At 32.9% G+C, this 15,118-nt stretch overlaps 1 protein-coding gene across 1 annotated transcript in view; it reads left to right on the top strand.

Annotated features, from left to right (window-relative positions):
• Positions 1 to 1,333: 1,333 nt before the first annotated feature.
• egl (Egl_like_exo domain-containing protein) overlaps positions 1,334 to 15,118 on the top strand; it is a 49,351-nt gene continuing 35,566 nt past the window's right edge. Inside the window, exon 1 of the mRNA XM_035376952.2 lies at positions 1,334 to 2,850. Coding sequence (XP_035232843.2) covers positions 1,528 to 2,850 — 1,323 coding nt within the window. The 5' untranslated portion in view covers positions 1,334 to 1,527. The remainder of the gene's footprint in view (positions 2,851 to 15,118) is intronic.

Raw genomic sequence — 15,118 nt, forward strand, 5'->3', positions numbered from 1 at the left:
TGGCACCCCCCCCATTTTCAAAGAGAGATGGTGTAGAGCATTCATTTCTGTTTTTTCCAAAGTTAGGGAGTTTTTAAATGGCTACCCATTTCAGAGAGAGAGAAGGTGTAGAGCGTTCATTTCAGTTTTCCAAGGTTAGGATGGGAGGGGGGTGGTGGAGAATCCTCCAAAATGGCTACTCATCTCAAAGAGAGAGAGAGAGAGAAGGCGTAGAGCGTTCATTTCAGTTTTCCAACATTAGAAGGTCCTAAAATACCTTCTGAATTCAAAGAGAGATCGTGTAGAGCGTTCATTTCCAGTTCTCCAAGATCAGAAGAAGAGGGTCCCAAAATGGCTTCCCATATCAAAGAGAGAGGGAGAGGCGTTCATTTCCGTTCTCCAAGATAGGGTCGTCTGCTTTTTTCCCAAAATGGCTTCCCATATCAAAGAGAGAGGGAGAGGCGTTCATTTCCGTTCTCCAAGATAGGGTCGTCTGCTTTTTCTCAAAATGGCATCCCTTCCTTCAAAAAGAGATCGTGACCAATTTTTTCCAAGATGGGGGGGGGGGAGAAGATAACCTAGGACGGAATAACACGACACACACAGAGAGAGAGAGATTAAAAAAACGCCATCTTGTCATTTTCTGATAGGGTACCGGTGTTCGAATACTTTTGTGACCGACTGTACAGGTCTCCTGAAATTAGCTATTACAATAACTGCTATAGCCAATAAAAAATAATATTTGAATTTCTGTTTCAGTGTATTACAACTTAAAGCTGAAGTATTTAAGCATACTAAAATAACTTTCTTTCCTATCTCTTAAATTTTGTATATGAAATGATTCTTTAATAAATTGTGGTAATATTGTAAATAAATCAGAAATTTCACTTCTTAAAAGACAAATTGGAAAGTACACCCAACAGGTTGCTAATAAACCCTAAACAAATTCTTGATATATGCAGAAACATCATTTTTAAAAGCTTTAAAATGCATTTAGATTTCGAACTATTTCTTAATGATTTTCCACACGTAGTAAATTACAGATATCATCTTTATAACTTTAAAACAAGAAATTAACAGCAGCGAAGCAGTTCATTATAAATTTAACATATTTTTGCTGGAAAATACATGCACGGAATCGCTTAGAAACACGGAATCGCTTAGAACAGCCGTAATGCAATGTTTTGAAGTTACAAACATGGAAGCCGCTTGTTCGGTGGAGTTTCATTCCCCGATAGTGGAGGAAGCTGCGAAGCCTTCCTCCCTCTATTCTAATCTCTTTGGCCATTTCCAATTTTTATATGAAACATTCCTTAGACAGACAGACAGACACAGACATGAAAATAAACAGTGAGATCTCTCGGTTGTGATTAAATGCAGGGACCCTAGATTCTTTGGTATAGCTGTTATTGTCACGTGACCTTCGGTAGCTTGTCGTAATTCAAGATGGTTCCTAAGTGATAATCAGCGGTTTCATAGCTGCGTTTGCAGTATGTTTACTTCCTACTGTGCCAAAATTACTGATCAGATTTAAGATTTTAAGTAGCCATGGACAGCAAGGATTACGATCACATTAGAAATATGACCCTAATGTTTTTTTTAGATCGGTTAATTGACAAGGGTCAGCCTCGTACTCTTCATGATTTGTCATGCCAATTTGGTACGAAAGGTTTCACCAAAGAAATGCGACAGATTGCTGGTGGTAGTCAGTCTGGACTTCGTAAATTTTTATCTCAGTATCCATCTTTATTTACAATTAACGATGATCAAGTAAGTGTGACCTGTTACTCATCAGAAAACGATGATCCAAATAGCAAAAGTAAGCGCGATTATGCATATGAAGCTGTTGAATACTTTAGATCTAAGTTAGAGCAATATGGAAATGCCGAAGTGCCTATCAAAAGTCTTCTTGGTCATAGATCGCAGGCTACTCCTGAAATTAGACACATATCTGGTCAACACGGAAAAGAATTCAAAGAGTTTTTATTAAAATATTCTGACGTTTTTGTTGTGAAAGATGATTATGTAGTGTTAAAAAGTGTTCTAGAAAATTTAAGCAATGATACAACACTAATGATTACTAAAGTACCGGAAGAAGAGCAGTTAGATCCTCACCTTACCAACCAACTTATAAATTTCTTTGAAAGTGTTTTGAAACACAGAGGTCCTTTACCAGTTGGTCAATTGTTTGCTCATCTAACAGCATGGTTTCCAAAGGATATGTGGTCTAAAATGGTCAATAATCCTCAGGACCTTTTAGCATTTCTAAAGATGAGTTCACAAATCTTTCATGTCCAGTCAAATATTGTTTCTGTGGTTGAACGAAAACCAACAGTATCTCCTTTGGGTCAGTCATCTATGTATGTATCCAATTCACAAGTGACATTACCTCAGTGTCAGTCTAACGTTTCATCTAATACTGTAGTAAGTTCTTCTCATTCTTCCCCTACTAGTGGCAGCAGTCGTTATCAAGACAGATCTCAGTCTTTCCAACAGAGGTTGAAAACTCAAATTATGAAAGCAGTAGCAGATAATTCTGCCATAGACTATAAAGATCGTATGATGTATAATACCTCATCAACTTCAAATAAAGAAGTTGTTGACAGTTCGATTATGAAAATGATGAAAAAGGTCAAAATTGTGACTAAAACAAAAGAGTGCTCTTCAGTTGTAAAGTATATACTTTCTCTGAAAGATCCTGTGATCTCTTTTGATGGAGAAGGAGTGAATCTTGGTCCATCAGGTCCTATGACTCTGTTGCAGTTTGCTACTCTTGATGAGCATATCTTTTTATTTGATCTCCTTTCTTGTCCTCAGTTAATGGAGGATGGGGGTTTGAAAGATGTTTTGGAGTCTCAAGACGTCCTTAAGGTAACTATAATTCTTTTTGATGTAGAGGATTATTACTAAATTTTACTTTATGAGCGCATTACATATATTTCATATTAAATCACAGTTGATCCTTAATTAGCAGGAAAGCTATTTTTGATTTTCTGTTCTTTAAACTGATATAATGGAAGCCTTTAAACTGTAAATTGACATATACTTTGTAATTGATATGTATTATATAATATGTTCTTACAGAAAGTTAGAGAAAAGAAAGTCCTAGAAAGTGCAGAATCGCCTACTGCTTGGCACGTTTTTAAGAATCGCACATACTCGGTATCCATGTACACATCAACCTATTTTCACTTAAAAAAACATCCCAGAATTGCACAAAAATGGCATTGTGTACTCCCTTGACTTTATCCATGTACACATTGACTTATTTTCACTTAAAAAGTCAAAGAAAATTGACAAAAATCCAATTCTTCTTGCTCTTGTAAAAAGCGCCAAACAAAAAAGAGGTCGATTCTGCACTTTAGCCAGAAAATCAAAGAAGATGAATTACATTTATAGATCTCATGTGCTTCTGTATTTTAAAGGTGAATGGTTTGTATGTTCTTAAATCAGTTTTGTTATGGTATAGGCATAATAAAGGAAGAATTTCTTCAATATATTCACATATGTTTCATGGTTGGTTGGTTAATTCGTTTGATCTTTGGATTATGGTAACTTGGCGATTTTTTGGCGAAAATTTGGCGACCAACTTTGCTACAGCAACCCTCTATTTTTTTTTTTCTCCGCCATTTTGTCTTCACGAAGTAAAGACATGTTTCTTTTCTTTTTATTTACTGAACACTTTTTTCGAACAATCTACTAACTGAATTACACTTATGCTAGAAATTTTATGTAACAAAACTGCTTAATCATGACAAATATTAACTGCAAAATTAGGAAAAAGTGCACAATCGCAAACTCCTTGCGCGTTTTTCAGAATAGCACATACACATAAACCATTTACACGTCGACTTATTTTTACTTAAAAAAACATCCCAGAATTACACAAAAATGGCATTGCACACACTCTTAACTTTATTCATCTACACTGCTATTTTCTCAAAAATTACAAAAATTTGCACAAAAATGCAAAAAAATTCTGTGAATCTTTAAACTCGGTAAAAAGCACATATATGAAAATACCTGATCGCGAAAAAGTATATACCCTTTCCAAGGATGAACGTTTCCACGTATAAAATGAATAAAATATCCAAAAACTTTTACCTCTAAATTATCTATTATATTATAAACGTCACCAACAAATTCATACCGCAAACATTACAAATGGTTACAAATACATAGTGTCAAATATTTAAATTATTTCCATACACGTTTACTTCAACTGAAATGTATACCAAATTCCTACAAACATAAAATTCACAAAATAACTATCATTTAATTAAAATATCACTAAATCATGTACATGTCGACTTATTTTTACTTAAAAAAACATCCCAGAATTGCACAAAAATGGCATTGCTCACACTCTTCACTATATCCATGTACACTGCTTTTTTCTCATAGATTAGAAAAATTTCACGAAAATGCATGAAAATTTTGTGAATCTTTAAATCCGGTAAAAAGAACATATATGAAATTACCTGATCGCAAAAAGTATATACACTTTCCAAAGATGAACACTTCCACGTATAAAATAAATAAAATATCCAAAAACTTTTACCTCTAAATTATCTATTATATTATAAACGTCACCCACGAATTCATACTGCAAACATTACAAATGGTTACAAATACTTAGTGTCAAGTATTTAAATTACTTCCATGCACGTTTACTTCAACTGAAACGTATACCAAATTCCTACAAACATAAAATTCACAAAATAACTATCATTTAATTAAAATATCACTAAACCATGTACACGTCGACTTATTTTTACTTAAAACAACATCCCAGAATTGCACAAAAATGGCATTGCGCACACTCTTCACTATATCCATGTACACTGCTTTTTTCTCATAAATTAGAAAAATTTCACGAAAATGTATGAAAATACTCGACGTATTCTACTCAAACATATTCCAAAATACTACAAACATATAACTCACGAAATCATGATCATTAAATTAAAATATAATTAAATTAAAAACACTACTTAAAATATAAATAAGCACATACATTAAATTAATAAAAATTAGATTAAAAGCCTAATTCTTTAAACTAAATCATTGCTAATAACAATTTTCCAATAATATTATATTAATTTATTTACTCCTTACATTTAGAACAATGCATAAAAATAATATCCTCAAATGTTTAAAAATACTAACTTACCTAATCTTCAGAATCTTCATTACGTGGCACACACACTTCCACTATTTCACACAACACACAATGAAGCTTAATACAAAATAATATTGTACTACAGTTTTCCAAATCCCCCCCCTTTTCTGATTAAAGAACTGTAATTCGTCCATTAATGTCACATGACACATCTCATGATCTCTCATTTCCCTCACACAAAATAATGCATAATCGGAACTGAGAATTTCTCACATTATTACCAAAGTCCTAGGATGTAACCTTTGTCGCCTCCAAAATATCGCCAAACTACCAGTTACCATATTCCAAAGATCAGCCGTTAATTCATTAAGGCAAAGTATCCTAGGGAAGGGGATAGTTTTTGAAGGATTTTTCTAAGGAAACTGGCATTTATTTTCGTTACTTGTGGGTGTAACTTATGCAGCCACCTCATCTGCTGGAATTCGAAACCATGTTGAAATACCAGTATTCAGAGTTGGGCCATTATACTTTATTATAGTAAGTAATTGGTATATTTTAAGTACTTATGTGTTAGCGTAACCACCTTGACTCAGTTTGGTGTCTTTTTACTGAAGAAAAAAGGAAATTGGTGAATTTTCAGACTGTAACTATCAAGGGATATGGTTCATGGATAAAGAACTGTCAAGCACGGGGTTGCCATAGTTTGGCGACTTCTGAAAATTTTCAAATTCCTACTAAGGTGGTTGTGATAGTACGTAAGTACCATATTTTATAGTAATGGTATTTTTTTTATTTTTTTTTTTGGTCATGATTTTTCATGTGCAGAAGTGTCCCAAGATGGGATTCTTTTACGTGTGAAAAGACAAAATTAGAAAATTCTGTATGTTTGCAAGATTTTGATCAGTTATGCGATTTAATTGTAAATTTATGTTCATTTTATTTCTTACAGGAAGATCACGAGTTTATAAAGAATTGCTATTTTGATACAATGTAGAAGTCTTATTTGGTAAAAGTATATTTTAGGGTAACCCTTGGCGAAACTTGGCGGTACATGGATACCGAGTTTGTGATATTCTCTGTCTTGCTATTTTGCCTTGCGTAATGGTGATTTTTGGCGCAAAAATACACAAAGGAAAGGGCGCTACACAAAGTCAAAATTACAAGACAAAGAATTACACAAACTCAGTATCCATGTACACATCTACCTATTTTCACTTAAAAAAAAAATCCCAGAATTGCAAAAAAAAAAAAAATGGCATTGCGCACTCTCTTGACTTTATCTGTGTACACATCGACCTATTTTCACTTGAAAAAACATCATAGAATAGCACAAACTATACTTCGTGCACTCCCTTCAGTTTGTCCATGTACACACCAAACTATATTCACTTCAAAAGTCAAAGGAGCAGCCAACAAAAGATATATAATCTCAATAAACTACATTTTAAATCAAACAATGAAATAGCGTAAAAAAGGAAATTCATCTTAGCACTACACGAAGAAAATATCCACTTACCGTATTTACGAATTTACTAGTCTTCAGTCAAACAAAATTCCTTAACAGCATCCAAATACTTCCAAAAATTATCTGAACTAGAATCTGTATTCTGGTGTCGCCACATAATATCACAAAACTAAGAGTAAAAAATATCCTCCGTTCGAAAATATCCGATGTTCGACCATACGCATTTCCTTCCTTCAAACAGGATACTTAATAATAGCTACTAAATAAACCGTCATTTACACACCAGTCAATTAATGCTTTTTTCCCTTTTGTTCCAAATCCTACAGAAACTTCAAATTAATCTTGCCACATTCAGCCAATTTACTGTGTAAACCACAAAATAACAACATACTAATCTATTACAGACAACCCCTTACCCAAAATCCAACATACACTTTCTAAATTTTTTCTCATGATTCAAATTCACCACAACCAATTACGTCATAATAGGGTTTCCATAGCATTCAACTACTCAGGTTGTCATAAATGAGACAACAACTTCGCGATAAATGAAACAACAATTTCATGATAATACAAGGGGTCCTAAAGTCAACTCTAACCTATTATTTTTAACTCTGGTAATCACAAAAATTGAAAAATTACGGAACTTGTATGTGTATGGACAACAGTTGTCACTAAACACTAATGATAGCCTAAATATTAATTTGAAATGTAACCTGAAATTGTAGTGACAGTCCTAACAATATGTTCAAGATATATTGCTGCTGAAGAATATAATCATATATATAAGGAAGCTGTTACAGAGCTTTCTGCATTGAATAATTCTTAATTAATCATAATAAAAAAAAAAAGGTGAAAGTATATTTTAGGGTACCCCTTTCCAATTTTTGGCGGTACATGGATACCGAGTTTGTGCAATTTTTTGACTAATTATTTTGACTTGCATAATCACTTATTATTTATTTTAATAAATCATAATCACTTATTATTTGACTTATTATTTTGACTTGCATAATAATTGATTTGACTGCATCATTTTGACTTGCGATTTTTGCTCAAAAATCGCAGCTACACAAAGCCAAAATAACAAGACAAAGAATTGCACAAACTCGGTATCCATGTACACATCGACCTATTTTCACTTTAAAAAACAAAAATTCCCCGAATTGCATAAAAATGGCATTGCGCACTCCCTTGACTTTATCCATGTACACGTCGACCTATTTTCACTTAAAAAAAATCCAAGAATTGCACAAACTTACATTGTGCATTCCCTTCACTTTGTCCATGTACACATCAATATATTTTCACTTAAAAAGTCAAAGGAGCACCCAATTCTACAATGCAGGCAAACAAAAAATGCATAATCTCAATAAACTACATTTTAAAGGAAACAATAAAATAACATAAAAAAGAAAAAACATGTTATACATCTAAGCACTACAAAAAGCAAATATCCACTTACCCTATTTAGAAGTTCCTTCATCTTTAGTCTGTGGCACACAAATTTCCTTAACAACATCCCAAAACTTCCTAAAATTATCTGAACTCGAATCCGTATATTGGCATCGCCAAATCTGAACCTTTCTTCCTACAAACCCATTCAAATCCATCTAAGCAATTTTTATGTTCAACTAGACGCGTATCCTTCCTATGTACAGGACACTTATAATGGCTACTAAGTAAACCTTCATTTACACACCAATCAATTAACGCTCTTTTTCCCTTTTGTTCCAAATCATACAGAAACTTAAAATTAATCTTACTACATTCAGCCATTCTACCGTCTAAACAACAAAACCAACGCACACCACAAAAGCACTTACAAAACATCCCATGATTCAAAATTTGCCAGAATCATGAACCCGATTATGTCACAATAGGGTTTCCATAACATTCAATACTCAGGCTGCCATAAATGAAACAACTTCGCCATTGTACAAGAGGTACCTTAAAATCTACTCTAATTAAAAAAAACCTAACTTTGTTAAAAATATATTTACAGGTGCCCCTTGGCGATTTTTGGTGTTACATAAACACCGTGTTTGTGCAGTTCTTTGGCTTGTTATTTTGCCTCAAAAATCGCCACTCCACAAAGCCGAAATAACAAGTTGAAGAATTGCACAAGCTCGGTATCCATGTACACATCAACCTATTTTCACTTAAAAAACATCAAAGAACTTCACTAACTCTCCATTGAACACTCCCTTGACTTTGTCCATGTACACATTGATCTGTATTCACTGAAAAAGTCAAAGGAGCACCAAATTCTACACTAGAGCCAAACAAAAAATATATAATCTCAATAAACTACGTTTTAAATTAAACAATAAAATAACATAAAAAAGGAAATTCATCTTATAACATATATGCACTACACAAAAGAAATATCCACTTACCTTACTTAGAAATTTCTGTGTCTTCATTCTGTGGCACACAAAATTCCTTAACAGCATCCAAAAACTTTCCGCAAACTATATTCCTTTTCTAGTGGGATGCTTTATATGCTGAGCATTTAAACCTTTCTTGTGATAAAGCCATCTGAACGATCTTTACATTGGACCATGCACATTTCCTTCGTACAAACAGGACACTTATAATTCCATTGAATTACATTCAGCAAAGTTTCTTTTCTTCTGTCCTCAACCACTTATAAAAAATAAAAAAAAAAAACACTTTCTGCTCTCTCGTTCTATACCACAAAACACCCAGTTAACCACCGGTAGCCATTTTTCGATGCAAAGCACACCGTATGCAACGTACTTCCTAACTGACATCCAACACAGCAAACGAGCCCGTAACATATCCTTTCCCATTGAATTCACCACAGTCACGCAATCAGTCACAGCATAATAGGATTTCTGTAACATTCAACTACTGAGGTGACCATAAATGAAACAATAACTTGGCGATAATCCAAGGGACACCCTTAAATATAGGCTAACCCTAATTTTTCTTCCCTTGGCATGATTGTTGGTTGCAATACTACTTTTGCCTCAGCACAGAATCATATATTTTATGCTTATTTGAACAAAGACATTTACTATGAGTAATTCCTTTTTCCTGAAAATATTTATTAGCTGACTCTTCATCATTTTTCCGTAAAGAAATCGTAAAAAATCTATCTTAGTTCCTCCATCAAAATTTTGCATTGCAATTTTCTGGATTTAAACATAAGTAGTGTGAGCAGTGATTTTGGCCTCTGAAAACCAAAAGGCTTTATCTTAACAGGCCTTTTATCTTTTTAGCTTAACAGAGGGATGCTGTTTGAGACTTTCCCCCTCCCTTTCTTTCCTTTTGGGGGGGGGCTTGTTTGCCATGCCAGATGTGTTCCTTTTTCCTTAATTTTAAAGATCTGCGTGGTCATTCTGTACAGGGTGTCTAAAAAGTGTAGCAAAAAATGTTTTAGGGGAGGTAGGGTATTTCATAAGGATTGAGAACTCATGACTGGAAATGTCAGGAGTAAGTGCCAGCAGAGGTAGAAAATAGGAAAGGACATACGAGAGTGATTAATTTGAAATATTTATTGGACATCATGAGTACAGATGGCATATGAGATGAATACAGCTCTTATGTCGCAACAGATGCTCGAAGTTTGCAGCTTGCACCATCAGATGCCAAGCATGCCAGACACAGTCAAACGCACCAGAAGTTTCTTTGATTGTAAAAGCAGCACAGACAATTCTTGCCACATGATCCATTTCAGACCCCAGAGAATCATGATACATGATAGCTGTGAGGACTCCCCACAAAAAGAAATCAAGTCTGAATAAATCACTTTAGCGTTGGGGCAGTACGCTCAATCCGTCAATACAGATGCTCTGTTCAAATGCCTAGGAACAGCCAGTCCAAAATGAACAGGTGCCCCATCATTTTGAAGCTATGTTTTGCACCTCACATTTGTTGGAACATTGTCAAGTTAGCTGGGAAGATCTGCTCCAGGAAGATTTGATAATTTGAAGTGGGATGGTAAAAGGTACGGCCTAACTAAGCAGTTGGCTACCAAACCTGCCCACTGCGAAACAGTGTTGTTCTGTGTTATGCCGTACACCATGGGGGTTTTCTTGAGTTCCCAAATGCACATTATGCTTATTGAATGTACCAACTCTATTGAATATGGCCTCATCAACGAACAACACATAAGCTGAATTCACATCTCAGACACTTTGTTGCAGATACCACTGTGCAAAACATGCATTCAGGATGATCATCGGGGAGCAGTGATTTAACCCTTTGGAGATGAAAGGCGTGTAAGGATTCGCCATTCAAAACACTATATACTGCAACAAGACACTCTTAAGGCAGAGGCAGTGGCACATATAATGGGATTAGTCTCCATACCATCCAAACACATTTTTTTGCATAATAACCGAACTCGTCTATTGTGGCTTGCCACTTTTTAATGACCTGTACTCGCACAAATTTTGATGCACATGTGCAAACACTCTGTGGTACAATTAATAGTGCATATCTGCAAGCTCACTGTTCCTATACCATTGCGATACCTTCATATGCTGGCTATCACTCTAATGAGGAAATCCTCACTTTCCCCTCTAGCTCTCTTGTGTAGTGGTATACAGTGACGTTTCTGGTAATGAGTTGTTATGCATTTCTCAATCCTTATGATGTTCCTTACTTCTAAATGTTTGTTGCTACATTTTTTAGACATCTTGTACAAACAAAGCTGAATTTACAAAGAATTTTATAAATGCTTTATTTATAAAAATATGGCATAATCCTTTTTATAACTGAGAATATGATTTCATTGGTCTTTATCCTGGCAGAGTGTATAGTCGATTGATGAAATTCAGATTAAGTTTTCCATGTCTCGAAAGGGCGACTTAAGATGTATATTAGATTTATATATAGCTTTGTTCTAACATAGGTATTTTTAGACAGAATTGGGCGTTTTCTGAAATAACGTATTAATTTTTTTCCATATTTCGATTCTACGACTCAAATTATGCCTAGCTATTAAATTTTGTAATTGTTGGTGAGAAATTTTAAAATTTATCTTGGTGATTTTTTTCCAGTTTGTGCCAAGAATAAACTTGGTGAACTTCTTAATTTCAACCTATTTTCGTTTTCTTTTTCTTCATTGTAGACGAGCGGAAAAAAGTCATCGTTCATACTTTCAAATAATTTTAACAAAGTATGTATAATCATTTGGCATTATTATCGCTCAAAAAACAGATGCCAAATTTCAAGACACTCCAATATGTAAATTCATGTATCTCTTAAAAAATTTTGAATTAAAAAAACTAAATTTTTGCAGGTGTGCCTAGAAATACATCTACTTTAAGATGATGTTAAAAATTTATAGGTTATAAATACAAAATGTTTTTTTGAAAAATTTATAAAAAATATTTAAAAATACAAATTTAAAAAAGAAATCATAAAAAAATGTGCAAATTATATTTGGATTAAGCCTAAATTTCGAATTCTGGAAGAAGGAATCAAGTAAGTTTAATAAAAAAAAAAAATCCTATTTCCTATTTTCCTTTACCTTTTTTTCATTCTCCACAAGTGGAAAAAAGTCATTGTTCATACTTTCAAATAATTTTAACAAAGTGTGTAAACCACATTTTCGTTATTATCACTTGTAATAAATACGCCAAATTTTAAAATGCACCAAAATGTAAATTCATGTATATTTTAGGACATTTTGAATAAAAACTCTTAATTTTTTTTGCAGGTATGCTTAGAAGTACATCTACTTTAAGATGATGGCAAAACTTTTATAAGATATAATTTAAATTTTTTTAAAAAAAATTTATAAAAATTACTTAAAAATACAAATGTTAAAAATAAATCATAAATAATAGGTGAATTTTATTTAAAATAAACCTAAATTTCGAAATATGAAAGGAAGAATCAAAAAGGTTTGATAAAAAAGAGATTTTAATAAATATATATCAAATTCAATTAACATTGAGGAGCTAAAATGGTACTTACGTATTATCGCAACCAGGTTGGCGCTATTTGTAAGTTTGAGTAAAAAAGTATGAATAGAAAGAAAATGTACATTTATTAATTACAGATAATATTTAATACAGTTTTTTATATTATTTTCTTTTAAAATATAAAATAGCAATTAAACCCTTCCAGTTTCGAATTTGAATAAGTTGCAGAATTATTTTTTCGGCAGAAATCTTTTGGCTATTGCTTTTAGCACTGATTGAAAACCGTATTCGCCATAACCATGTACACGTCGACTTATTTTTACTTAAAAAAACATTTCAGAATTGCACAAAAATGGCATTGTGCACACTCTTCACTTTATCCATGTACACTGCTATTTTCTCATAAATTACAAAAATTTGCACGAAAATGCAGGAAAATTTTGTGAATCTCCACATGCTCTTTTTACAAAACTACATATAACACGTAGGGTTGCCGTAAGTAGGGTCGCCAAATTTGTCAATTTATGCGAATTTTGGCCTGGTTGCGTTAATACGTAAGTACCGCTAAAATTTTGAGAACTAAATTTTTTAAAAACTACTTGTGCAATTTTTACAAAACTTGGCAGTTTGGCATAATTTGAATCGTAGAATTGAAATATGGGGGGGAAAATGTCATGTCATTTCAGATAAAGCCAGATTTTGTGTTAAAATGCTGATATTAGAACAATGCTATATATAAATCTAATACATATCCTAAGACTTGCTTTCGAGACATGAAAAATGCAAATTGAATTTCGTCAATTGGCCCAGCAGAACGGGAGTATAGAACTGTGCCATTTCCCCCTCTTTTTTTTTTTTTTTTTTTTTTTGTGTGTGTGTGTGTGTGTGTGTGCAGTGTTCATTTGTATATATATATACAGTACAAGTGTGTGTGTGCAGTGTTCATTTGTATATATATATACAGTACAAAGTCTGTAATCTGGACGGGCATTATCCAGAATGATCTATAATCCGGACCTCAAAGCCACAAACTTTTTTCTGGTATGCTTTACACATGCACGTAATGCGTTTATGCATGTGTGTAATGCGTTTACGCATGCGCATGTAATGTTATGCATGAACGTTTAATGTTTATGCTTGTGCATTTAGCACAAAAAATGAAGCAACTTAAACAACTTACATTGAAAGAAATGTTTAATAAATATTAAGCTTTTTTTTTGTAAATTTTGATACCCTTTAGATCATAATTGCTCTTTATTTCATAAATTATGGTTTCATATTTTTAATTGTGTAATTTCTGCATGCCATCTTACCAGATTTAAATTGATGATCTATAATCTAGAGTTGCCGAAGTCCTGACAAGTCCGGATTTTGGACTTTGTACTGTATTTATGTATATTCTTAAATTTACATTAACAAAATATTATTTTTATTAGTAAATGTAATTCTTAACAAATTAGCATATTAATATATTTCATTATTGGTATTTGGGATTATGTAGGCTACTGTCATAAAAAAGCCACCAGAATTTAAATGTCCAATAATTTTTTCAATCCACTTCCAATAATTTTGCTACTGTACTCTTTCATTTAACTTATCATCAGTTTGGTGTCATACTGGCTAATGTTTTTGATACACAGGTAGGTTTTTATTATCTTAAATAGTTGATTTTTCTTAAAATTTTCACTAATATTAAACATTCTGTTTTCCCCAAAACTGCAATGATTTTAGTTTTGTACTATGTGTGTACTTTTTCCCATCTCTTTTCTAACCAGTTTTAAGTTAATTTTATATAAAATTACTTAAAATTTAAAATAGGCTGTTTTTATTGTACTTTTTTTATATATAATTTGTTTCTTAGTCTCCATTTTAGTTGTAAAATGGGGATTCTTGGTTAAAAATGGGCATTTTTAAAGAAAAAAGAGTAAGTACATTTTTAGATACATTTGCAGTTGGGGAAGAAAGTACTGTTCCTTTTAAAAAGCAGATGTCAGAAGAGTGTGCCAGAATGAAAATATGATGAGAGTGAAAAACATGCCGTTCCTTAACTTTTGGAGGGCAGTGTAAAATTCTAGTTTTCCTTTGACTCCACCTAAAATTCATTGGCAGTTTGATCCAAAACTCCCTGATTGCAAAGATAATTTTTTTAAAAGACATCTTAACTCCCTTGAACCATGTTTACTTCAAATGATAAAATTGCTAAAACTGAAAATTAAATGACAACGGAGAGGTTCTGTTGCATTATTACATTGCATATTTGGTAAAGCTCATATGATTAGAGAGACACTTATTAAAACTCGTGTGAAACATGTCATGCCATGCATATTCAATGAGGAGTCTACTAAAAAAATTGATTCATTATAATTATACAATAACACTGTTTCACAATGCATTGCTGGTCTCTACTGATATAGAGACATAACCAATTAATTCACTTACTTTGCAATGAATTTATATTACTGAGGGATGAGTCAACAGGCATTACAGGTATACCTGTTTTACTGGCTTTTGTGCCCTGTGTATGTATAACAGCATTAAAGAAGCTTTACTTAGGACTAGTTTTCTGCATTCAAAACTTATCTCAGTGCTTTCTTACATTACTGATTATGCTGTACATGCATATTAAATTTTGTATTTATAAGCTACATA

Source organism: Stegodyphus dumicola, chromosome X1, assembly GCF_044657685.1.
Source record: "Stegodyphus dumicola isolate Sdum_Otavi_A_Nest chromosome X1, ASM4465768v1".
NCBI classification, from domain to species: domain Eukaryota; kingdom Metazoa; phylum Arthropoda; class Arachnida; order Araneae; family Eresidae; genus Stegodyphus; species Stegodyphus dumicola.